This window comes from Schistocerca piceifrons, chromosome 7 (genome assembly GCF_021461385.2).
Source record: "Schistocerca piceifrons isolate TAMUIC-IGC-003096 chromosome 7, iqSchPice1.1, whole genome shotgun sequence".
NCBI classification, from domain to species: domain Eukaryota; kingdom Metazoa; phylum Arthropoda; class Insecta; order Orthoptera; family Acrididae; genus Schistocerca; species Schistocerca piceifrons.
Window position 1 is genome coordinate 480974860 of NC_060144.1, and position 27994 is coordinate 481002853.

The 27994-nt window shown below is 40.3% G+C and overlaps 1 protein-coding gene across 2 annotated transcripts in view; it reads left to right on the plus strand.

The window, feature by feature from the left end:
• Positions 1-27994, plus strand: part of LOC124709124 (DNA helicase MCM9-like) — a 172146-nt gene that overhangs the window by 77500 nt on the left and 66652 nt on the right. For both annotated transcript variants that reach the window (XM_047240782.1, XM_047240783.1), the window contains 2 exons: positions 5589-5822; positions 26350-26496. In XM_047240782.1, the coding sequence (XP_047096738.1) occupies positions 5589-5822; positions 26350-26496 (381 nt within the window). The remainder of the gene's footprint in view (positions 1-5588; positions 5823-26349; positions 26497-27994) is intronic.

Sequence of the window (27994 nt, forward strand, 5' to 3'; positions counted from 1 at the left end):
TTAGGTTTTCCGCGATTTCCCTAAATCGCAACAGGCAAATGCCGGGATGGTTCCTCTGAAAGTGCATGGCCAACTTCCTTCCCCGTCCTTCCATAATGCAATGAGAGCGACGACCTCACTGTCTGGTCTCTTCCCTCGAAACAGCCGAACCCAGCCCTATCTCGCAAACCTACTACATTTACCTCACCCTCCTAAAACTCCTTCCCACCACTACACACAATCCAGAAGCTAAACAGACCCAAAATACAGTCATGAACCTTAGCCGCACAGAAATATCAGTCCTTTCCAAAGGCCTCAACTTTTGCCCCACTCCCAAATTCAGTCATGCAGGACTTGTTAAAGACCTTCCCTCCCTCTCCCTCTCCCTCTCCCTCTCCCTCTCCCTCTCCCTCTCCCTCTCCCTCTCCCTCTCCCTCTCCCTCTCCCTCTCCCTCTCCCTCTCCCTCTCCCTCTCCCTCTCCCTCTCCCTCTCCCTCTCCCTCTCCTGGTCACTTACCCTACCAATCAGACTCAACCAAAGACCAATGTTGAACCCTGCCTAATCAGTTTACTCCTCAATCCAACCGTGGTCCACCCCCACTGCCCCCAAATCTTAACCTCAAACCTTGTCTCACCATCATTCCCCAAATCTGTCAACATGTAGACTAACTTTACATCAACAGAAAGAACCACAGTCCACAATCTAAAAACTGATCCCAACCTTATAATGCTACCTGCAGACAAAGGCTCCACCACTTTTGTTTTGAACTGCAAGGGTTGCTTGGCAGAAGGACTCCACCAGCTGTCAGATACATCCACCTACAAACCTTGCCACAGTGACCCCATTCCAGAAACCCAGCAGGATCTCCAGTCGCTCCTCAAATCCTTAGGCCCATCCCAGAATCTCTCCTCGGAGTCCATCTCTCTGCTCACCCCTACCACTCCTACCTTCTAGATACTTCCTCAAGTCCATAAACCCAACCACCCAGGACGTCCCATTGTGGCCTGTTACTGTGCTGCCACTGAGAGAATCTCTGCTCTCCTAGACCAACACCTTCAACCTATTACCCAGAACCTACTTTCCTGTATAAAAGATACCAATTATTTCCTCCACTGACACCCCACAGTTACTGCCCCCTTACCACAGTGTCCTTCTCATCACTGCTGATGCTACCTCCCTTTACACGAACATCCCTAGTGTCCATGGCCTTACCGCTATTGAACACAACCTTTCCCAATGCCTGACGAATTCCAAACCAAAAACCACTTTCCTAGTCACCATGACCAGCTTTATCCTCACCCACAATTACTTCCCCTTTGAAGGCATTACCTACAAACAAATCAGGGGTACAACTCTGGGCATCTGTATGGCACCATCCTGTGCCAACCTATTCATGGGCCATCTAGAGGAATCCTTCCTAAACACCCAGAATCCTAAACCCCTCACCTGCTTCAGATTCACTGATTACATACTTGTGATCTGGATCGAGGGCGAGGACACCCTATCCACATTACTCCAGAAGGTCAACACTTCTCCCCCATTTGCTTCACCTGGTCCTACTCAACCCAACAAGACTTCTTCCTAGACGTTGTCCTCTACCTCAAAGATGCCTACAACAGCACCTCCGTCCATTTCAAACCTACTAACCACCAGCAATACCTCCACTTCGACAGCTGCCACACATTCCATACCAAGAAGTCCCTTCCATACAGCCTAGCCATCTGTGGTCATTGCATCTGCAGTGATGAAATATACCAAGGGTCTCACTGAAGCCTTCACGGACCGTAATTATTCTCCCAACCTTGTACAAAAACAAATCTCCCATGCCTTATCTTCCAGTCTCTTATCAGCTCCCAAAGTCCCACTATCCGGCCATAGAGGAGCATTCGTCTCGTAACTCAATATTATCCAGGACTGGAGCAACTGAATTACATTATCCACCAGGGTTTCAACTACCTCTCGTCGTGCTATGAAATGAGAAATGTCCTTCCCACCCCTCCCACAGTGGTATTCCACTATCCACCTAACCTACACAGTATACTCGTCCATTCCTACACAACCCCTGCTCCCAACCCTTCACCTCATGTCTCATACCCCTGTAATAGACCTAGATCCAAGACCTGTCCCATATATCCTCCCACCACCACCACCACCACCATCCTGGTCACATTTGTCACCTATCCCATCAAAGGCAGGGCTACCTGTGAAACCAGACATGTGATCTACAAGCTAAGCTGCAATCACTGTGCTGCATTCTATGTGGTCATGACAACCAACAAGCTGTCTGTCTGCACGAATGACCACTGACAAACTGTGGCCAAGAAAAAAGTGGACCACCCTGTTGCTGAACATGCTGCCGAACATGACATCCTTCATTTCAGCCTGTGCCATATGGATCCTTCTCACCAACACCAGCTTTTCTGAATTGTGCAGGTGGGAACTTTCCCTCCACATGGCTGCCATACCCTCTCTCCACCTCACCCATGTGCGCTCTCCAGCTGCACTTCACTGTCTGCCACCATAGCCCTACTATCCCTCCCCCTCCCCACCACAGCCTCCTCCTACCCTCACCCAGTCTATTTTTGATGAAGACCGTACTGGCCGAAAGCTTTGTTTGTGACAGTCTTTTTGTTGTGCCTGTCTGTGACTCAGCATCTCCGTTATATGATGAGTAGTAACTTTCTTTATCATAATATTGTTACGTTCCATCCTGGGATTCCCATTGTTTGAAAACTGGAAGAAAAGTTCATATAATGATATGTCAGAAAACCAATACATGTTGAGATAAGGGTTGTTGAAGATCTGGACTTCACAGCATACATTTTATTTACAGACGGAACAGGACTCAAAAGATATGGCATAGTAAATTACCACAATATGCACATGTGTGCAGATGCAGACCTTCAAGCAGTTGTGGAGGTTATTACAGAATGTTACCATTGAATAAAGACAATGATGTGGTTTATGTATGACAGGGTACCTCTCCATTTTCAACATTTCACCAGTAAAACGTTGTTTGAGGACATCCAGTAGCGTGGCTTCCCTGTTCACAGAACCTGGATTTTGTGGATTTCTGACCTATTGACAGTGTGCAGATGTTACAGGAGCAAGTGACCTACGCATATGATGCAATATGAATGGAGTCAGGTGTCTGTGAAAGATAGTGTGACTCAGTGTGGAGGAGGCCTGAATGGTGTTCAGGATGCGTGGGAACCACATGTATCGTTGCTTATAGGGTCTGCTTTTATGTAGGAGGCAGATGAAGAAAAAGATGACAGATTGGCCCACGTCTCAATAGATAATGGTTTTTGTACTTTTCTTCTAGTTTTAACCAAAACTACCTCCTGTAGGATTATGTGACACTTCTTTTTAATCACCCTGTTACTGGATTTCCAGTTAGGTTCATTATTCTACTCATCATCATCATCTTGGACAGTTTCCAGCCTCTGGCTGGGTATGCATGGAACATAGGCCTCTCCATCGTCTTCTGTCTTGCCGCCATCTCTCTGTCTTCACCTTTGTCCAGTCTTCTCCTTTCTTCTGGGTGCATTCCTTTACTCCTTTCAGCCATCTGTCTCTCGGTCTTTCTCTTGGTCTCTTTCCTTCCAGTTTCATCTCTTGTATCCTCCTGCGTATCCTCTTCTCCTCCATTCTCTTAACATGTCCATATCACCTCAGCCTTGATTTCTCTATCTCCTCCTGTAATGGTTCCACCTTCATTAACTCTCTGATCATCTCATTTCTTAACCTGTCTGTCTATGTCACTCCAGTACTCTTTCTCAAGAATTTCATCTCACTAGCTTGTACTTTGCTTCTCTCTCTTCCTTTCATAACCCTTTACTTTGCTTTTCTCTCTTCCTTTCATAACCCAGGTTTCTGATGCATATTTCAGGATTGGGACATAGTATGACTGGTATATAACCCATTTACTGATTTGGGGTACATCCTTACTCCATATCAGGTTTCTGACACTCTTCCAAAATACTTCTGCTTTTCTTCCCTGCTCGTTTATTTCTCTGTCCTTTTTTTCATCTTTGTGTATGAGGCTTCCTAGGTACTTGAAACTCTCCACCCGCTCTCCTCAGTCGTTCCTCACCAATTGTTAGTCCCTTTGTTCCACTCACCTTCTTTCTTGTTGTGATAATCATCTCACTCTTACTTATATTAAATTTCATCCCATATTCTTGTACTGTTTGTTCCCATATGTCCAACTACTCTTGTACTTCCTCCTCCTTATTCCCCATATCATCAGATCATCTGCAAATATCACAGCTTTCATCTTCCTTTCACCAATTACTTGTACTACTGTACTAATTATATCATCCATCACTACAGTGAAGAGTAATGGTGAAAGTGCACTTCCCTGCCTCAAGCCATTCCTCTGTTAAATCCAAGCTGGTATCTCTCCTCCCACTTTCACACAGCTCACACTTCCCTTATCCTCCAAATAATCTGTTTTGCTACTCCTCTGTTCTCCAAGGCTTTCCTCACTTTGCTTCTACTTACACTATCATTCGCTTTTTCAGTGTCCAGGAAGGTCATTAGTAGATCTATTCCATATTCATAGTGCTGTTCTTGCAGTTGTCTTACAGCAAAAATAAGATCCACTGTGGACCTTCCTGTTCAGAAACCTTGTTGCTGTTCTCTCATTCTTCCTTCTAATTTTGCCCTGCACAATGATTCGTCAGTGTTATCCCCCAATAGTTCTTGCACTCTTTTCTATTTCCCTTCTTGAAGATTGGGACTATTCTTCCAACCTTCTGGGATCATCTTCTGTCTCCACACAATTTTCATTACTCGATATAGCCATTGTATACCCACCTCTCCTGCTGCTCTCACCATCTCTACACTTAGCTCATCCAGACCTGCCGAATGCCACTTGCCGAATGCCTCTTCCACTTCTCCCCATGTAAGGTCTTTTTCTATTTGTCCACTTTTGTTCACAATTTGAGCATAATCTGTCATACCGTTCTTCCTCTTACTTTTAATCATCCCATACAACACCTTTTTGAACCTTCACTATCCTCCTCCATCATTCTGGTCCACTGTTCCATCCACTTTCTTCTTTCCTCCGACACCACTCTTTTTGCTTCTTTCTTTCTTGCTTGCCTGATACTCTTCTCTTGTCTCTACTGTTCTCTTCTGGAACCATACCCTATTTGCAAAAAATACTGTAACGATATCCTAGTGCTGTGAGTGATAGTTCCAGACGAGGTCATTGACTGGACACTGATGATATAGCTGTCACTGTCAAGAATATTTAATAGAAATGCTTTTGTTATTCATCAAACATTGTTCAGAAAAATGGAAGAATTGTTATAACTGAAAACATGGAAATGTGTGTTATAATTATAAGATTTAATTGTCTGCTCAAAATTGTGAAATGGAAGGTGTTTTGTAGTTAGGCACTTGAGCTCTGTTATTATTGTAGTTGTTCAAAAAAAGCTTGTAGTAGTTGTATAAATTTTACTACGAAGTTAATTTCTTTGGTTATTGAACATTAGTCACTTTTATGCATAACAACTTATTTTTTATTTGAGCAACAATTTGGAACCAGTATTTAGATTGTAACTGGTATTAATTTTTATAATGCATCTCAAATGAACAGGTGTTTGGGCTATACATTGTCAAGTTGGCAGTTGCGGTAGTATTGTGTGGTGGAGTCCAACGTGTGGACAAATCTGGATGCAGAGTTAGAGGTGAATCTCACCTCTTACTTGTGGGAGATCCTGGTACAGGCAAATCACATCTATTAAGATTTGCTGCTAAAGTGTGTCCTCGTTCCGTTCTTACAACTGGTGTTGGCACGACTTCTGCTGGATTGACTGTGAGCGCTGTAAAGGTAAAATATTGTTCAGTGGTATCTTACATGTGTCAGTAATTAGAGTTTCTATATTTTAATTGCCTATTTGTTGTGTAGTTTGTAAAAGGAAGCTGTGAAGCAATTTGATACAGGAGATAGGGTTGTGACACTAACCTCACCATACTGTAGAATAATAGATTTTTTTATACAACTAACAAACTCGTGCAGATACGTTTGGACTGTCCAAAGTCACTTATATCAGTGCTGTCATTTTAGCCACATATTCTGTAACAACAATGTAAATAGTCAATTAGTCAGTAAACCAAGCAAAAAATCTGCATCTGAGCCATTATTGAAGTTATTCAGAGATTGTTCCAGAGTATGAGTAAAGTGGCATAGCCAGGTAACACATATTTTGTAATTAAAGTTACTTGGAGGCAGGAGGGCGTGGAAACTGCAAGTTCATGCCCTGTCGCACTAAACACGCAATAAACAGTCAGCATTGCGAAGTCCACTCGTAGAGGTGATTTGGGTAACAGCAAATGAGAGGGAGACTGCTGCTGGCAGTCCTTATATTTGGCCTGTTGTGGAAGCTCATGTGACCAGCCTGCAATATTGGCCTTGTTCCTCCCACAGACATCCTTGCCGGACTTATGCAGTATCAGTATGCAGTTAATCCCATAAATTATCTGGGAGTAGGCATTAGGGGTGATCTAAAATGGAATGACCATATAAAATTAATTGTCGGTAAAGCAGATGCCAGACTGAGATTCATTGGAAGAATCCTAAGGAAATGCAGTCTGAAAACAAAGGAAGTAGGTTACAGTACACTTGTTCGCCCACTGCTTGAAGACTGCTCATCGGTGTGGGATCCGTACCAGGTAGGGTTGATAGAAGAGATAGAGAAGATCCAAAGGAGAGCAGCGCACTTCATTACAGGATCATTTAGTAATCGCGAAAGTGTTACTGAGATGATAGCTAGACCCCAGTGGAAGACTTTGCAAGAGAGACGCTCAGTAGCTCGGTACGGGCTTTTATTGAAGTTTCGAGAACATACCTTCACTGAGGAGTCAAGCAGTATATTGCTCCCTCCTACGTATATCTCACGAAGAGGCCATGAGGATAAAATCAGAGAGATTAGAGCCCACACAGAGGCATACCAACAATCTTTTTTTCCACGAACAATACGAGACTGGAATAGAAGGGAGAACCGATAGAGGTACTCAAAGTACCCTCCTCCACACACCGTCAGGTGGCTTACGGAGTATAGATGTAGATGTAGAGAATATGTCCGTATCATCCATCTGCAGGTTAATATACCTAATATCAAGAGTCCTTTGCAAAAACTGGTCAGAAAAAAAGACTAGATCTGAGAGAGAGAGAGAGAGAGAGAGAGAGAGAGGGACACTATCTCTCTTTACACCTTTTTCAGGCTATCTCAGAAATTAACTACAAGAAAAGTAGGGTCAACTGTTCTAACAAGACCACTGCCACAATTTCAAGAACTCCAGATATCAGCTAAGAGCAGTAAAGAATTTAAGGCTTATCACACTTAAAGTACTATTTGAATTCCAGCATTACTACACTGTTAATGTGCTCTGTAAGTCAGTGACATAATGTGTGTGAGAGAGTTTTGTACTTGCAGTATTCCTGAAAGCCATCTGTGACAGAACATGCCTTTGAAAATCATCTCTGTACTACAAATAACAATACTTAGGTTGTCTGATGAAAAATTTGTTTCTGGGTGTTGCCATGGAAAAATAAAAATGCTGTGATTTGCATTTTCTCTACACTTCTCAATAAAGATGGCATAACACGCCTCAGCAGAGTTAAAGTGGGCTTGATAGAAGCGAAGTGAGAGAATAACATTTGTCACATTGTCCTTTCATTTTCCTACATTGATGTTAGAAGTTGACCCATTTTATTTATTATGCTTCCTGTTTTGTGGAAGACACTAAATGAATGTTCTTTCAAACACACAATTTTGTATAAGCTGGTGTGTTTGGCTTTACTAGTAGTTGTTTCAGCTGTAACAATATTTTCTCTGCAGATATGGGTTTTGAGGGGATTCTAGCCTGAAAAGACCCAGTGAAAACGTAGAAAAGCACTGGAATAGGATGGATATTGCTTTGGTCAGATACTGGACTCACATTTGCTAGCACGACAGTATATGCTAGCACGACAGTTTAAATCCCTGTCCAGCCATCCAAATTTAGGTTTTCAAACACTGGAAACTCCATGTTGGAGTATCAGCAATACAAACAAAAGATAGATTGCTACTTACAATAAAGATCCCACATTAAGTTGCAGGCAGGCACTACGAAAAGACACTTACGCATTGACTTCCAGCCAAAACCTTCATCACAAAAGGAAACACTCCACCCATCCACTCAAGCAAGCACATCTCAGGCACACATGATCACCATCTCGGGCAGGTCAGACCAGAATGCAGCTGTCATGTAGAATGGAAGCAACAATCTGGAAGGGGCGAGAAAGGGAAAGGGATAGCACGGCACAGGTGGGGAGAGAGAAGACCACTGTCTGGTGAGTGTGCAGGGACTAGACTGCCGACAGCAGCAGTGTTGGGAGGCTATGAGGCACGGATTTCGGGAGGGGGGGGGGGAGAACAGGAAGTGGAAAAGGAGAGGAGCAGGGAAGGGGAAAGGTAGGCAGGGTGTGCTGGGAGAAGGCAGCACACAGAGGGAGGGAGACGAGAATAAAGAGGAGTTGAGGTGATAGGACGGAGGGATGGAAACTGTTGGGTGAAGGGTGTAGACAGTAGGTTACTGTAGGTTGAGGCCGGAATACTTTTGGGAGCAGATAATGTGTTATAAGGATAACTCGATCTGTGCAGTTCAGAGAAGCTGGTGGTGACGGGAAGACCCACATGGCGTGGATAGTGAAGCAATCATTGAAATCAAACCTGTTATGCTCAGGTGCATGTTGTGTCACTGGATGGTCTACTCTGCTTTTGGACACAGTTTTGTGGTGGCTGCTCATCCTGATGGACAACTGGCTGGTAGTCACACCAGTATGAACAGTTGTATAATGATTGCAGAAGAACTCTTATTTGTTGTGGCTGCTTTCACTGGTGGCCCAGTCTTTGATGGGGTGAGATAAGCTTGTGACAGAACTTGAATAGGAAGTGCTGGGCAGGTCTTGCACCTCGTTCTTCCACAGGGATATGATTCGTGTGCCATGTGGTTGGGATTCGGGATGGCATAGGGATGGACTAAGATGTGGAGGTTGGATGCACGACAGAATACCACTTCAGGAGGGGTGGGAAGGCTCTTAGGTAGGATGTCGCTTATTTCAGGGGACGATAAGAGGTAATCGTAGCCCTGGCGAAGGATGTTGTTCAGTTGTTGCATTCCAGGGGGTATGGGTGACGAAGAGGGCACTCCTATATAGCTGGTTCTTGGGAGTGGTTGCAGGAATGGGGGTGTGAGGGGAAACAGCGTGGAAGATTTGTTTGCAGACTAGGTCTGGGGATAGTGCCTTCCTGTGAAGGCTTGGTGAGACCCTCAGAATATAGACAAGGCAGTTCTTGTCACTGCAGATACGCCATCCCCCAGTGCCAAGGCTGTATGGGAAGGAATTTTTTGTGTGGTAGGGATGGCAACTGTCAAAGTGCAGGTACTGTTGGTGGTTGGTGTCTTTAACATAGACAGAGGTGTGGATGGAGCCATCAGAGAGGAGGACATCAACATCCAGGAAGGTGGCACACTGGGCTGACCTGCTGAAGCAGTTGGGAGAGAAAGTGTTGAAGTTGTGAGGGAATGAAGATAGGGGCCTTGGCCGTGAATCTAGATAATGAAGATATCATCAGTGAACGTGAGCAAGACTAAGGGTTTGGTGTTTTGGGAGGCATTGGAGGCTCCAATGCAGGTGCCCATGGCTATGCTGTGGATTTGTTTGTATACCTTCCCTTCAAAGGAGAAGTACTTGTGAGGTACGATAAAGTTAGTAATGTGTATGAGGAATGAGAAAGTATGTTTAGAGTCTAAAGGAAATTGGGAAAAGTAGTATTCAGTATTGGTAAGACCATGAACATGAAGTGATGTTGATGTATAGGGAGGTGGCGTTAACAGTGATGAGTAGGTATCCAGGAGGTAAAGGGGTAGAGATGGTGGAGACTTGGTGAAGGAAGGGGTTGGTATTTTTGAAGGCTAGATTGTGGGGATTTGGTTGGAGGTGCTGGTCAATGAGGGCCAAAATTCTTCCAGTGGGGGCATAATAACAAGCTACACTGCTAAGTTTAACTTCATCGCACTATTTTGACACTAAAACTGCTAGGTTGCTGACGTTGGCAAAAATCAAAAGCAGGAAAGTCGACATGAAGTGATCCGGACAAATCCAAGATGGGGTGAAACCGAATGACAGACCCATCAGACACCTTTTGTTGTGCCAGTTACATGCAGTTACTCTTGGTAGCAAAGTAGTTACCGCCAAGCGTAAACATGCATCATTATCCTCTCAATTCTTGCTCTGAGGGAGAGAGGCATACTGATAGCTTGTTGATGTACAGAGTACCTAATGGTAAATCAATACTTAAACATACAGCTCTAAAACCAGTGTTATATTTACAATATGTGCCAGTATTTTTATAGGCCAGTAGGTCGATATTTTTTTCCGTCGATATATCGAGGGCCAATAATGATATTTTTTTAAATATGAATATATCAGATTCCCCATATTTTTAAAATATCAGCAGTCCAAAGTGGAACATGACAGCAGGTGAGAACCCAAATAGAGGAGGTGGAGCAGTGTCTCTGGCTGATGCCAGCAAGAAAAACAGTAAAATCTCCTCTGCAGTAAAACCCTGCGGATATATTTTTAACTGGGTCTTACAGGTACAAACCATGTGCTTGGCAGAGATAAACAGATAATGACAAACACAACACTTTATTACTTCAAGAACACAGATACAGGAAAACACGTGCCATGGAGTAGCAGCACTACTAATCCAAAATACATAGGCTGAATGTCAACACATGACTGAAAGCGAAGCTGGCCAGGCCTGATTCTATAAGCTGTCGGCCGGCCGGTAGGGTGCGCTATGGAAAGGCTGCATCTGAGAGTGGAAGGTGCTCTGCCAATGCTAGTGTCTAGTGGCTTCCATAGCACTCCATACAGCTGTGCGCCCAGGTCACAAGAGTGGAACCTTATGTGATCACTATTGATGAAAGCCCAGTCTGTCTCTCAACACTGTGACTATGATTAGCTTCCTTGTTCAAATAAGGCTCATTAAAAGCATCAGTATTATTATTTAATGTCTGTATTCTCCAGGATCTTAATTATTGAGCATGTCAGCAGTAGAAAATTTATTTTATCCAAATAGTTTACTCTTTAAATTATTTATATTTGATAAATGATTTTAATTGTCATATTAATAACTGTTATCTAAACTACAGATACTTTTTATGCTGTTAATTTTAAAATTTTCCTGGCGAATTGACTGTTCAGACAAATTTCGGGCTTGCAGTCGGTCGTTGTTCAATACTTCGCACGATATTTCAACTGGGCACCTGCTGATCATCTTCAGGTGAGCTGTCGCAGACTGGCGAAAATGTCCTCCGTTCCGCAATATATAGCGTACTGTAACTAATCTGCGCATGCTTCGAAAACTTGATAGAAGAGCCACACTGCCCGCCGGCAGCGCCCTCACTGATTTAATAGAAGAACTCAGTCGCTGTTTGCCACGGCCGTCGACGCACTCTGTCGTCTTCGATTTGAGCAAATTGTGGAGATGATGGGATTCCATGCACTGTTCAGCTGGTAGCCGCTGTCACGGTTTAACAGATTTTCCACCAGTCGTATTTCTACTGATTCTTTAATAATGGAGTCCCAGAAAGACATTGCTGTGGACAAAGTCATTGTTTTCTCATACTCCATTGAATGCCCAGTAGAAATACAATGTCCAGCAATAGTGGACTTGCTTGGCTGCAAAAGGCGGGTGTAACGTTGATGTTCAGTGCAGTGTTCTTTCACGGTGCGTGTGGTTTGACCTATGTAAGCTATATCACATTGGCACGGTATCCTGTAAATTCTGGCCTTTCGTAGTAAGGCCCGCAATCTGCTTTGTTCAGGCACACTCTTTCCTCAACTTATTTTATGTTTAATCAAGGATATTTTGAACAGACTGATGGTGTTGCCATGGGTAGCCCCCTGTCTCCTTTGGTGGCCAACCTTTTTATGGAGGATTTTGAAGAGAGAGCGCTTGAATCAGCTGCCCTGAAACCAACAGTTTTTTTGGCAGTATGTGGATGACACTTTCATAGTGCAGCCTCATGGAGAAGATAAATTAATGGAGTTTCTCAACTCCATTCATAGCAACATCCAGTTCACCATGGAAATAGGGAAAGATGGTTCTTTGCCTTTCTTGGATGTCCTGGTTTGAAGGAAGAATTATGGTTCTCTAGGGCATTCAGTTTACCAGAAACCCACTCATACTGATTTGTACCTGCAAGCATTGAGTTGCCATCACCCATCGCAAACCATGAGTTTGCTTAAAACACTTGTTCATAGAGCTCACACTGTCTCAGATCTAGATAGCTTACCTCAAGAACTCACCCATCTAAAGACAGTATTCAGCGAAAATGGGTATTCCATCTGGCAGATTAACAGGGCACTAACAGTTAAAACTAAGAAGCAGGATGTGAATAAAGAGGAGAACATGCCGGAACAATCTTTAGCTTTTCTACCTTTCGTTGGCAACACTTCGTTTAAAATAGCAAGAATCCTTCGAAAATTTCAGGTAAAAGTGGTTTTCCGCCCACCATCGAAGGTTGCGGACCTTGTTGGATCAGTTAAGGACAATCTGTTACTACGAAAGGCCGGAATTTACAAGATACTGTGGCAATGTGGTATGGCTTACATAGGTCAAACCACACGCACCGTGAAAGAACGCTGCACTGAACATCAACGTTAACACCCGCCTTTTGCAGCCAAGCAAGTCCGCTATTGCTGAACATTATATTTCTACTGGACATTCAATGGAGTATGAGAAAACAATGATTTTGTCCACAGCAACGTCTTTCTGGGACTCCATTATTAAAGAATCAGTAGAAGTACGACTGGCGGAAAATCTATTAAACTGTGACAGTGGCTACCAGCTGGACGGAGCGCGGAATCCCATCATCTCCACAATTTGCTCAAATCGAAGACGGCAGAGTGCGTCGAGGGCCGTGGCAAACAGCAACGCAGAGGGCGACTGAGTTCCGCTATTCCACCAGCGATGGCGCTGCCGGCGGGCAGTGTGGTTCATCTATCAAGTTTTCGAAGCATGCGCAGAATAGTTACAGTACGCTATATATTGCGGAACGGAGGACATTTTCGCCAGTCTGTGACGACTCACCTGAAGATGACTGGCAGGTGCCCAGTTGAAATATTGTGCGAAGTATTGAACGACGACCGACTGCAAGCCCTAAATTTGTTTGAACACTTTTTATGCGGCTTCAAAATACTTCTATCACCCTCATTCAGAACTGGTTTTCATTTGATCTTTGTTTTCTTAGTTCTAGCCATATGTTGCACTCACAATTACAAGTGTCTTCCCCAGCTTATGTATTATTTTCAGATGGAGAGTTTTTGAATGCCACTGTCTCCTGTCAGTTTTCATGTTCTATGACCTGTCAGCCTACTTGCATGCGCAGTAGGATGATACACTTCATGTTGATGCACTGTTGGCAACCAGCCTGTGTACTTGGTGCAAAATTAAGGATATAGCGCAGTATGTTTACACTGTACCTGTGGTAGTGTTTATGCACCTGTACAATAATTCTGTCCAGTGAACATCCATGACATACCAAACAATCACAGCAACCTTAGTTTAGCACATTGAAGAATTGGTTAGGACTAGGTTTTCGCTTTGGAGGTATCTCATCTACACTTATGCTACTGGTACACACAATCTGTGTTTGGCTATTCCAAACCAATAGTGAGAAAAATGTGATTATTGGGCGATTGATTATTCCATCTCGTTGCCTGTTTGTATCCTCTGTGATATACAGAAACTTCTTGTACTTCAGGAGAGAGGCTTTATCATAGCAATCGTGCATTCCAAATATTACGCTGGTTGGCTTTCTCTGTGTATACGCCCAGGACAACTGGGAAATCCTGGAAAAAATGGGAATTTTTACATCCTGAGAGAAATCAGGGTAAAGCCCAGAAATTTTTCAAAATTCTGGAAGGTTTCCATTGTTTTAGATTTTAGTTAAATTTTGACTGCTAGGAGCTGATACTCTAAAGAAGAGTTTTACCTTAGCCCGCTACCGCAGAATAATGCTGCAGCAATAAAACATAAATGAGAGAATAACACCAAAATAAAACTACAGCGTCATCTATAACAATAAAATGCAGTAAACACACAGGCTTTTGCAAAACACAAAATGTGTCAAAGGCTTTAGGACAAAAATTATACAGTGCTTTGGAACAACAAGTGTCCTACTATGAGTGTGAGATCACAGCTGTTTATATTTCTAACTGGTCACAGGAAAATATTACGAATGGTTGTTTGGTAAGTGTTACTTGATAAGTAAATTTCCTTTTACACAAGATGAATTATGTTATGTGTGAGACTGAGAGACGAATTTCTTAAATCACTGAGTGTTTGACTCTCATACAAAACTTAACACTTTGAGGACCAGTCAGTTGGAAAAATTTTGAGCCCAAAAGACTAGCCATTTAAATGATTATTTAAAATCTTACTGGCACATTTGTGTTTGATACATCTTGAAGTGTAGCACAGACTGAGAAAGACCAAACTTCAAGATTAGTTTTTCATGTTTATTTTACTTCTTTCATAAATTATCAATTATGCAATAATGATGGCAAAAAGTATAATTGTGCTTCAAAAAAAGGGTGAGGTGAGTTCAGGATTTTCACACATAACTGGCTTTTCTATAGAAAAGTCAAAGTGCTTGACAGAACATTTATTCAGCCAGGTAACCCATGAAATGTTCAGTGCACAGTAGTGAAATTTATAATTGTGCTTTTCAGAAATATTCAGCTGCTGCAGTTTAAATTGTGCTCTTAGGATCCTGCCAAACCACACCCTCAGAAAAAAAATAGCAAAAAATTTTTGACAGCTAATATTATATGTGAAAGCATAGTTTTTCTTGTAACTATACTGTATGTATATTAATTTAAATCATTAACTGTTTGTATTTGTGTGTCTCCGCTACTTAACAGTGATGTTGCTTGGGAGATTATGTCACGTGTTCTACATTGTGAATATCTGCTGTCATTGGCTGGCGATATCACATCAGCTGTGTTGGGTTCCATTTTCTAAAGCGCCGGAAAGTTCTATGCCAGCGTATGAAACCTTTACCCTTCAAAGGACTGACAAGTTTTAAAGCTCCAAGGGAAAGTATATTGCCACTTGATACGAAAAAATGTACTTTCATCCTGGGCGTAGTGTGTGTCTACCTGGGGAAAAGTTGTATCTTTAGCCATGAAATCCAGGGAAAAAGTGGGAATTTTTTTCCTTGCCCGCATATGCACCCGAAGTTGCAGACAAGTTATTCTAGATGTCTCTATTTTATGTGGTTTGTTACAACAATGAAAACAATCAATTATTGACAAAATTATTTAATTGGATAGATAAAAAAATCTACTCACCAAGCAGTGTCAGAACACAAAATACAGGGTGATTCAAAAAGAATACCACAACTTTAGGAATTTAAAACTCTGCAACGACAAAAGGCAGAGCTAAGCACTATCTGTCGGCGAATTAAGGGAGCTATAAAGTTTCATTTAGTTGTACATTTGTTCGCTTGAGGCGCTGTTGACTAGGCGTCAGCGTCAGTTGATGCTAAGATGGCGACCGCTCAACAGAATGCTTTTTGTGTTATTGAGTACGGCAGAAGTGAATCGACGACAGTTGTTCAGCGTGCATTTCGAACGAAGTATGGTGTTAAACCTCCTGATAGGTGGTGTATTAAAAGTTGGTATAAACAGTTTACAGAGAATGGGTGTTTGTGCAAAGAGAAAAGTTCTGGGCGGCCGAGAACGAGTGATGAAAATGTAGCACGCATCCAGCAAGCATTTGTTCGCAGCCCAGGAAAATAGACTCGCAGAGCTAGCAGAGAGCTGCAAATTCCACAATCAACTGTATGGAGAGTCCTACGGGCACTTATCTGTCCGTAACTACCTGAACGTCAACTACCCGAGGCGATGGATCGGCCGCCAGGCAGCCCGTGACAGAGCACTTCATCACTGGCCTCCAAGAAGCCCTGATCTTACCCCCTGCGATTTTTTCTTATGGGGGTATGTTAAGGATATGGTGTTTCGGCCACCTCTCCCAGCCACCATTGATGATTTGAAACGAGAAATAACAGCAGCTATCCAAACTGTTACGCCTGATATGCTACAGAGAGTGTGGAACGAGTTGGAGTATCGGGTTGATATTGCTCGAGTGTCTGGAGGGGACCATATTGAAAATCTCTGAACTTGTTTTTGAGTGAAAAAAAAAACCTTTTTAAATACTCTTTGTAATGATGTATAACAGAAGGTTATATTATGTTTCTTTCATTAAATACACATTTTTAAAGTTGTGGTGTTCTTTTTGAATCGCCCTGTATAAAAGATGATTGGAACTGGCAAGCTTTTGGAGCCAGTGGCTCCTTCAGGCAGAAGGGGTGAAGGGGAAGGAAGAGGGGTGAAGGAAAAGGACTGGAGATTACTGCTTAAACATTATGGATGAGTTAATAAGAGTGAAAAGCTAAGTGCATTGTATGTAACAGAGGTGGGAGGGTGGTGAAAAATAGACAGCTAAGACAATGAAAGACATAGAAAACTAAGAGTGAAGCAAAGAGTAGTTGCAATGAAGAAATGCTGAGATGGAAGAATTTAACGTAAATTAAGGCCAGGTGAGTGGCGAGAACCAAGGACATGTTGTAGTGCTAGTTCCCACCTGCAGAGTTCTGAGAAACTGGTGTCTGGGGGAAGAATCCAAATGGCGCATATGTATCACATTGTAGAGCATGCTCTGCAACAGGATACTGCAAGTCGCCAGTGTACACGCTCTGCCTTTGCCCATTCATCCTAATTGGTAATTTGGTGGTAGTCATGCCAATCAATGTAGAATGTCCAACAGTCTTTACATAACAGCAGGTATATGACGTGTTGTTTCTCAAGTGGCTCTCCCTTTCATCGTATATGTTTTGTCAGTTACAGGGTTGTTATAGATAGTATAGTTGCAATTTTCCTTTTCATAATATTGTTACATTCCATCCTGGATTTTCCATTGTTTGATTTTCTGTATCTTTCATTGTCTTACCCATCTATTTTTCATGGCCCCTCTCCTGCCTCTGTCAGAGTGCAGTGCACTTAGCTTTTCACTCTTATTAACTCATTCATGTTGTTTGAGCAATAATCTCTGGCTTCCACCTTTAAGCTCTAAGGTTTTCAAATGTCGTCTGATGCAGTCCCCAACATTCGGTCTTTCTTTCTCATCCTGTACAGTAAGTATCCCCTGACCCGCAGTTCTGGATGACTTTCCCAAAATCTACCCCTCTGCGTAGACCTCTCCAGTCCTTTTCCTTCCACTTCGACCTTTCAGCTTGGAGAAGGAGCCACTGGCTTCGAAAGATTGCCAGTTACAACAGTCTTTTGTGCGATATGTTGAAATACAGATTTGCTCATGAACAGAAATACATTTACTTGATTCGCTCTCATATGTAACCTTTTCAAACAGACTGTTAAAACCAATTGTATCAAAAGGAAAATTCACTTTAGGAAAGTACTAACAATGTTCGCACGCACATAAAAGTGCATGTAACTATCCAGCTACTGGAACTAGTAGTCCGCTCCTCAGGGAGCAAAGAGGGATGAGTTAAAAAGGAAGGGCAAGTCACTCAGATACCAAAATGAGAGACATCCACCTGTGACCCCACAAAAAATTTAAATTATTCAGCAAAACATAAAATTCACACCTATGATATTATGAAAGGGATACATTGTTTGTGTGGAACAACAATTTGAGGCATGTGCCACAGAAATAACAACTAAATTCTACCCAATAGTAGTGTTGGCTATCTACAGGGCTCCTTCAGGTGACATAAGAACTTTTCTGCATTCAATGGAACTCCTTCTGTCAGGGTTACTTTCAAAAGCGAAGGATGTTGTAGTTTTAGGTGATTTCAATATAAACTTTTTGACAGAAAATAAGAATAAAATAGACTTTGAGGCTGTGATGACCGTACATAATCTGACATCAGTAATAAACTTCCCAACAAGAATTACACCCGAGTGCCAAACTATGATGGACAACATTTTTTTAGATGTAAATAGACATCAGAATTATACTGTCAGGCAGGTTATAAGTGGGCTTTCAGATCATGATGGACAAATTCTCACTATTTATGATGTTAATCTGTTGAATGAAGAGGCAAAAGGAACTTTCAACCACAGGTTGCAGCAAATGGATTGGTCTTTAGTATATAGCCGTGATGATGTTGATACTAAATTTAACTGCTTTATAAATGAATTCAGTGCTCTTTTTGAAGAAATATTTCCCAAGAAATGGGTCAGAAACAGTGCTTCCAATTCTGTAAGCAAGCCTTGGATTACAAAAGGTATAAAACAGTCATGTAAAACCAAAAGGGAAAGTTATGCTGCAATAAGATTCTGTAAAGATGTAGAAAAATGGGAATACTATAGAATATACTGTAAAATTTTGAAGAAACTAATACGGAAATCAAAAGCCCTTTATTATGAGAAGAAAATAGATAATTCTAATAATAAAATAAAAACAATTTGGAGCATTGTAAAAAAAGGAAACAGGAAGAGATACAACAAGTAAAGAAGATGTAAATAATATCAGATATGAAGGTACCCTACTAGATAACCCCAAAACGGTGGCTGAGATTTTTAATAAACACTTCTATCAGTAACTCAACAGATTGATTGCAAGCCCATTGTTGATGAAGCTGTAACTCTTTGTCAAGCAGTATATTCAAACACAATTTCAAAAATGCACCTTAATCCTGTCACTGTAGAAGAAATTCAAAAAATCATGATGTCTCTAAAAAGTACGAATTCTGCAGGGGTTGATAATATATCTAGTAATTTATTTAAATATTCTTGTGTGTGGATAAGGGACATTCTCTGTCATATTTTCAATGCTTCCCTTCAGAAAGGTGTTGTTCCCAGTAGACTTAAGTATGCCATTGTGAAGCCCCTGTACAAAAAGGGCGATAAAGCTGAACTAACTGACTATCGACCTATCTCTTTGCTGACAGCTTTCTCCTAAATTCTAGAAAAACTAATACATGTAAGAATTACTGATCATCTCACGAAGAATGGAGTTCTCAGCAAGAGCCAATTTGGCTTTCAAAAGGGCCGTTCAACAGAAGACGCAGTCTACGCACTTGCAAATGAAGTCCTAGAAACCCTTAATGAAAAAATGATAGCACTTGGTGTCTTCTGTGATTTATCCAAAGCGTTTGACTGTGTTCATCACCAGATTCTCTTGCAAAAAGGCAAAATTATTAGGAATAAGTGGTGTTGCAGGCAATCGGCTACAGTCGTACCTCCAAGATAGAAAACAAAAAGTTGTCTTGAATAGCTCGGGTGGAGTATGTGACACTTCCTCAGATTCTGAATGGAGTTCCATTACATGTGGAGTGCGCAGGACTCAATTCTTGGGCCACTATTATTCCTGATTTTTATAAATGATCTACCATCATGTGCAAGCCTGCCGTGTAAATTTACATTATTTGCTGATGATACCACAATTTTTATGAGCAGTAGAACAGACAACAATCTTGAGGAACTCATTAATCACATACTCTCAGATGTGGTTAATTGGTTCAAGGTGAATGATCTCTCATTAAATTCCAGTAAGACCAGCTTTATTCGATTCTGTACAAAAACAGAAAAAGAGAGAGAGATAAGTGTGACATGTGGTAATCAACCAATAGTTAGAATGGAAACAACAAAATTTCTTGGAGTGCACATTGACAAGAAAATGAACTGGTCTTCACATATTATTGATCTCTGTAAGAGGCTTAGCTCTGCTACCTATGCTTTACGGGTTGTCACTACATGTGTTGAACCTAACACAGCAAAAGTGGCATACTATGGCTATTTTCATTCTCTCATTGAGTATGGAATTATATTTTGGGGCAACCAGCCATTAACAAGGAAAGTGTTCATTGCACAGAAGCGAGCTTTAAGAATTATATGTGGATTGCGCCCAAGAGACTCGTGTAGAAATAGTTTTCGTAATCTTAAAATATACACAACTACATGCCAATATATTTTTTCTCTCATGTGTTTTGTTTGGAAAAATATAGAGATATTTCAACCAAACAGTAATTACCATGAGCATAACACACGGAGGAAGAATGACATACACAGTGAACTCAGAAATTTGAGCTTGGCACAAAAGGGTGTCCACTACACTGGAGCAAAACTCTTCAATGCTCTTCCTCCCGAAATAAAGACAAAGATTCATAACAAGAGTGAGTTTAAGAAAGCACTAAAAATATTTCTGCTAGAAAAAGCTTTTTACAGTTTAGATGAATTTTTAACTAAATAAATTGTAATATTTTAATATTATATAATACAAGTTGACATAATGCCACTAAGAATTTTATTTAACCTGAGCTCTGTATCTGTGTGTGCTCTGTATCTGTTTTCTGTAGTGTTTTAATGATTCAAAGAAAATATGTATTTTCTTTTTCTGTATTGCTGCCCAAAGAATTTACTGTATAAATTTTTATATAATTATGTACTCAAATTTCTGTATATGCTATAAGATTATCAGATTGTACTTGTAAAAAACTGACTCGTTCCACGTCCTTATGTATCCAACACAGTTGGACCTATGGAACACGAAATAAATCAAATCAGATCATATAGAGGAGACATTCAGTCTCAGACAAGCACAACAGGAAGACTGCTGTACATTTTAGCTTTCGGGTGAAAGGCCTACTTGTGTGTGTGCGCGCGCACACACACACACACACACACACACACACACACACACACACACACATATATATATATTCACACAAGCACAACTCATATGTATGTGACCACTGTCTCTGGCATGCTGTGAAGTAGTTGTTGACAGCCTTCCTACCAACAAAAACTTTTCTGAACTGTGCAGGTGGGAATCTCCCTGCAGTGTATCCTATGTTCCATACCCCCTGGTCTCTACCTTTGTTAGTCCCTGTCCTCCTCTTACCTGTCCTCTTCCCTGCTCCCACTCCAGCACAACACAGCCTTTCATTCTCAGTGCACCCACTAGCCCTTTTCCCCTACAATACTTCTTTCTTTTCCTCACTCCCCTCCTCCCCCTAAACTTCCCAACTGCATCTGGCATCCCTACCCTGTCCCCACCATGTCCCTGCACTCTCCCACAAGCTGCACTACACATTCACCCACCTATCCTGCTATTCTCCCCTCTTCTGCCCATCCTGTGCCTCCGCTTTACCCCACCACCTGACTGCTGCTCCCATCATGCGCCGTTACGTGTAGCAGTCTTTTTGTTGTGCCTGTCTGCAACTCAAAGTCTTCTCTATGTGGTTAGCGGCTATTTGACCTTCTTTTCATAATACTGTTGTTATTTCATCCTGTACTTTCCATTGTTTGATATTCACAAGTATGGATGCTCATAATCTGTCACAGTTTTTGTTGCACAGTAGCGGTCTCATCTTAGTAACAGTAATATAGAGAAATAAGGGTGGATACAGTGTTTGGAGAGATTTATGAACTATGATATTGTTCATCTATTCATACATCCCACTAATGACCATATTTTCTTTTCATTGTATACAATATTCACTTCTATGCCTTGTGAGTCCCACAGCAGGTGTGTCACTTTTGTCATTTGATTCTTCCTTATTTCTCTTTATGACTCAGATTCGTTGGTGGGTGTACAAAGGACATAAGATTTTTTCATTCTCTTTCAAGTTATCAATAGCTGCAATATGTGTATTCATTTTAAACTTTGTAATTAATGTTGCTAAGTTAGATATGTTATGATATGTGGAAGAGGTACTGACATAGGAAAGACACAGTGCAAAGTATTTGTATTTATTTATTTATCCTGTGGATCACATATTGTACAAAGTACACATGATATAGGACAAGTCATTTTTCTTAACAAATATATAGTTTGGAGAAAAAAAATAGGCAGTGGACTGCCATTTAAAAAAAATGTACACAAAATTGTTCATTGATGAATATAGTAACTTCACATACAGAGAATACAAACAATTTACATGGGGAACTAAGAAACATGTAGGCAATGTAGTGCTACTTTAAATTTACACAAATAATCACTGAGATTACAGAATAGTGAAAATGTCAACTGGAAACACAACAGAAACATGTAGGCAATGTAGTGCTACTTTAAATTTACACAAATAATCACTGAGCTTACAGAATAGTGAAAATGTCAACTGGAGACACAACAGAAGGACAATGTCATTTAAAAACTACATTAAACATGAAATTAACATTGAGATTTCACAGACAGTTAAGTTTTAATACTAATAGAATGTGTACTTGTACATTCAAAAGGCGAGTTAAAAAATTTTGGGAAGTGAAACTGAAACATAGTTGTGTATAGTAGAAATTAGGTTATTATTTTGCCTACAGAATGTTTTACTCTAATCACAGTATTTTACAAAGGAACTTTATAATTTTTCATTTCCAGGAATTCTTGTACTGAATAGAAACAGTGCTTTGTCAGAAATGCCTTTAGTTTATTTTTAAATATTGGATCTGGAGCAGTTTTTATTTGTTCTGGAATTTTATTGTGTAATACGACACCCAGATGAGTTATATATTTTTGGTATGATGATGTCCTTGAAAAAATTTGATGGATATCAGATTGCCCTCTGGTATAATGAGTGTGTATATCATTGTTTTGGATTAAATTGCCTGTTCTTGAGAGGTATTCCCTGGTGAATAGGATTGTTTCTTGAATGAATAGGGATGGGATGCTTAGAACATTAAGTTTTATAAATTGACATTTACAGGATTCCAGCTTTTTGAGGCCACAGATTATCCTCAGTGCTCTTTTTTTGTAGTTTAAATATATTTGTGCTGTGAGTTGAATTCCCCCAAAAGATGATTCCATAGCGGAGCAATGAGTGGAACTGCGCATGGTATGCTTGCATTAGTGTGGATTTACTTGTAGTAGATTTTAGTATTCTTAGTCCATAGCACAATGATGAGAGTTTCTTTGATAAGTTGCTTATATGTGTGTCCCATTTTAAATTTTGTTGGACCCATAGACCCAAAAATTTTGTTGCATTTACATTTTCAATTTTATCATTATTTAACTTTACTTGGATGGTTTTTTGATTGGATGTGGGAATAAGATGGAAGTTGATACATACAGTTTTCCCAGTATTAACAATTAGGCCATTTTTGTTAAACCACTCAGAAAGTTGTTTCATAGAGTTATCAGATATTGTCTGAAGGGATTCAGGGCTAGATCCAGTCAACACTATGCTTGTATCATCAGCAAACAGGACAGTTTTTTGTGGGCTCATACGTTCAACAAGATCATCTATGTAAATGAGGAAAAGTAATGGCCCTAGAACAGAACCCTGGGGAACACCATATCTTATTGTTCTCTCCTCCGAGAGGAAAACTGTGTTATTTATTTTATTCTGTACATTAATATCGTATTGAAGTGATACCTTCTGTCTGCGGTTTTGTAGGTAAGAGCGTAGCCAGTTGTGAGCCACACCTCTTATTCCTCTTCTTTCCAATTTAGCAAGCAGTATTTTATGATCTAGTACGTCAAAGGCTTTAGAGAGATCTAAGAAGATACCTGCAGCTATATTATGTTGGTCAATTGATTTCAGTATGTGGACCAACAGTTCAAAAATTGCTGTCTGGGTGGATAAAGATTTACTAAAACCATGTTGTTGCATGCTGATTGGTGCGTGGTTTTTTATGAAATTTATAAGCCTGTCATAAAAAAGTTTTTTGAGGATTTTTGAAAAGATGCTTAATATGGATAATGGTCTATAATTGGATACTAAATCAGGGGAACCTTTCTTTAGTAATGGTGAGACTTTAGCTATTTTGAGAGCATCTGGAAAAATGCCAGTTTTTAATGATTGGTTGTAGATGGTTGATAATGGCTTTACTATATGGGGAGCACACACCTTTAATATGAGGTCAGGTACTTCATCATAGCCACTAGAGATTTTATTGGGTAACAATTTTATTATGTTCCTAATTTCATCAGGGTTTGTTTCATAAACAGTCATTGTAGCATTAGTGCTGTTTGACGTATTGGTGGAATTGAAGAACGATACCTTGCAGTTTGCCTGAATGAGATCTTCTGCTAGTGAGGTGAAATATTCATTGAACTTGTTTACAACTGTGTATGGATCTGTGACCTTAGAGTCATTAAGTGTTAGAGAAATGTTTTCCTTTTTAGGTGTTGAACTACAAGTTTCTTTTTTAATAACTTTCCACATAGCTTTCATTTTGTTTGAAGAGTTTTTTATGAAATTGTCATTCCATAAAAGTTTTGCCTGTCTAATCACTCTAAGATAAGTTTTTTTTGTAGGCTTTACAATAGTCAGAAAATTCTTCAGTGACTGTGTATTTGTTGGAGCAATATTGGAGAAATCTGTTTCTCTCACTAGAAATTTTGATTCCTTTTGTTACCCACAACTTTCTATTTTGATTGCTTGAAGTTTTTGTTTCAAAAGGAAATGCTGTATTAAAGTAATAAAGGAAGGTGTTATGGAAGCTTAAGAACATATTATCAACAGTTGCTTGCATGTAAACACTGTCCCAATTTTCCTTAGCTAATAGGAAGTTAAAAATCCTAATATTGTCATCTGAAAAGTTTCTTCTTTGAAATACTTTTTTGGGGCTGATTTTACTATTTTCCATGTCAACACTCAGTAGCTGAGCATCATGGTCACTGTATCCCATGCTCAGTACTTCGCCAGTGAATTTGTAACCAGTATCAGTTATGAAGATTTGATCAATTATTGAATCAGTATGCTCTGTTGATCTTGTTGGAGAGTGTATTGTGGGGATCATATTAAAGGATTTGGTCATGTTTAACAAATCAAGTTTAGCATTACTGTTTTTTGATAAATCAATGTTAAAATTGCCACAAAGTATTATTCTCATATTTAATGAGCTGACACTATTCAGCAGAACTTCTAATTTGGTCATAAAATTTGGAATATTACTACTTGGTGCTCTGTATACATTTATAATTATATATCAATATAATGGAAGGAAACATTCCACGTGGGAAAAATTATATATAAAACCAAAGATGAGGTGACTTACCGAACAAAAGCGCTGGCAGGTCGATAGACACACAAACAGACACAAACATACACACAAAATTCAAGCTTTCGCAACAAACTGTTGCCTCATCAGGAAAGAGGGAAGGAGAGGGGAAGACGAAAGGAAGTGGGTTTTAAGGGAGAGGGTAAGGAGTCATTCCAATCCCGGGAGCGGAAAGACTTACCTTAGGGGGAAAAAAGGACAGGTATACACTCGCACACACGCACATATCCATATATATATATATATATAAAATAGAGGGAAACATTCCACGTGGGTAAAATTATATATAAAAACAAAGATGAGGTGACTTACCGAACGAAAGCGCTGTATGTGTGGATGGATATGTGCGTGTGTGCGAGTGTATACCTGTCCTTTTTTCCCCCTAAGGTAAGTCTTTCCGCTCCCGGGACTGGAATGACTCCTTACCCTCTCCCTTAAAACCCACTTCCTTTCGTCTTCCCCTCTCCTTCCCTCTTTCCTGATGAGGCAACAGTTTGTTGCGAAAGCTTGAATTTTGTGTGTATGTTTGTGTCTGTTTGTGTGTCTATCGACCTGCCAGCGCTTTTATAATTATATAGTTTAGTTCAGGCAGCTTAACCATAGTAAGCTCAAATTCCTTATTTTCAGATAATGCAATCTGTTCATTTAGGCCTACCTCACTTAGTTTAATGAATGTAGGCAGTAGTTAATAATTAGGGTGGGAAGGAATATATTTTTAAAAAAGTTAGGAAGCCCATCAGAAGGAGTCATGATATGCAGGGGGTAACCAGGAAGCCAACAATGACAAAGTCAAATTCAGGAAATCTAATGCAGACAGTTTTTTCCATTTTTGTGCCCTCTTTTTTACAAATCACTCTCATTAAAATCTGCCATTTGAATGTGGTCTGGCGAACAAATTTCAACATATAATGTGTTCAACAGTTGTAGACAATTTCTCCTTTCCTAGTTGTGATCTGTAGCAAAGTTGATCTTGCAGCATGTGAAATATTCATTATACTTTTGGCAAAATGAGCTGTAAGTTGTTTATTTCTTGTTGATTACATAACTACACGATAAGCTGTTGTGCTATTGTCAAGAAATAAACAGTTTGGAGCTAATTTTGACAAAAGTGAAAAGATGTCATATTATAACTGTATAGAAGCTGTGGGCTCAGCAAAGAAGAAGTACATGCAATCACCAGATTTTCTGTCACTATCTCTCTGTAATTTATGTTTGTGAACCAATGTTTTATGAATTTTCTGTTATCCATACTTGTATATTACTCCATCAGGAGAATGGAGAATGGCAACTTGAAGCTGGTGCTTTGGTTCTTTCTGATGGAGGAATTTGCTGCATTGATGAATTTAATTCCATTAGGGAACATGATCGTGCTAGCATCCATGAAGCTATGGAACAGCAGACAATCAGTGTAGCTAAGGCAAGTACTTAAGAAAATGATATTCCATTTCCTTTTACTCTGTAACAAAAATTGGTTAATGCCAATTTTTAGCCAGTGAAGTATAAATTATATTAGTTATTCTTAATTAGTTATAAATAAAAGTATTGTTTGAAAATAACTACTCCTACTCATATTATACGTACTTGAACAGATGCAGCATTTAAACAAGGGATGAAAGATGAAATGAATGGGTGGTTGTAAGGTGGTATGATTAGCTGACTTAAATAGGGCATCACTTAACATGAGTACACCTAAAGATGAAAATGTCAATTCATCAGAACGTGTGCTGAAACATTTATTTTAAATCTGATGATCCTTCCCTACAGGGAATTAATAATCTTATTGTAGACGTCGGTTTCGTGAAGACAGACTCAAATGCAAAGTACCTCACCACTTGGTAGCATGTTTCCAACAGGTGTAATAATTAGAGACTACTAGTATGTTCTATGCAGACTTTAGAGAAAATGGCTCTAATACCAGTACAGTTGCACAAAAAATGGGCATATTCGCTCTGATACATATCCCAATCTATGTGCTGTAATCATCTCCCCCTTCCCATCCCTCTTCCCAGGCAGGCTCCCCCTTCTTCCCCTCTTCCCCCTCTGCTGCCTCTCCCCTCCGTTCCCTTCCCTTGCCCTCCCTTAACTCTTGTCATGTAATGTGGGCAGTGGTAAAGAAACTAGGCTCGCAGTTGGGATGATGTAAGGTTTATGATGCAACTCGTGGTCAGTCCTAGAACATGTCCCTTGAAAATAATTAGAGTGTGAAAAAATGCCATGTTGTACTGTAGTTTGGGGTCCTTGTGAAGCTGTAGGTCCCCCTGTAAGTCTCTGGGTTGGTAAGTTAAAATTTTGGAAGAAGGCAAGGTTTTTTTATCTCCAGTGAGATTCTGCTTAGTGAAGGGCTTCAGTGTTCAAAACAACCTTCAGGCTTACCTTAACATTTTGCTACTGATGCTCAGATGATTAAAGCCACTTGTCTTCTCCTCTCCTGCCTCTGCCTCTGAACACTTTCTTCTCTGCCCACCATATCCCTCCCTACACTTATTCGAGTAGTGTCAATAATTAAAAATAAGTGTAAATCTCTTAAATATTAAAATTACATACAGCACACAATTGTGCCATGACACCCAGAGTTGGCAGTGGCCATGTATGTGTCACTTGTGTGTGTGTGTGTGTGTGTGTGTGTGTGTGTGTGTGTTTACTTTACCTAGTGGCTTCTCGTAAAGATGATTTGTATGAGGGTCATACCAACACTGCGAGTACAAATAATGACATTAAGAGTCTGGACAGTATCATAAATTTGATTCATGGTTACAGATGTACAACATAGCTGATGCCAGCAGCGTATCAGGCAAAATTATCAGTGTATCTTTAATGAAGAATTAGCTGAAAAAAAAATAAAAACTTGCAAGAAGGTTGTTCCATTTGTTGAATGTCACAAAAAATGTGTGAGTAAATTTCTCGGCAGTTTTTGT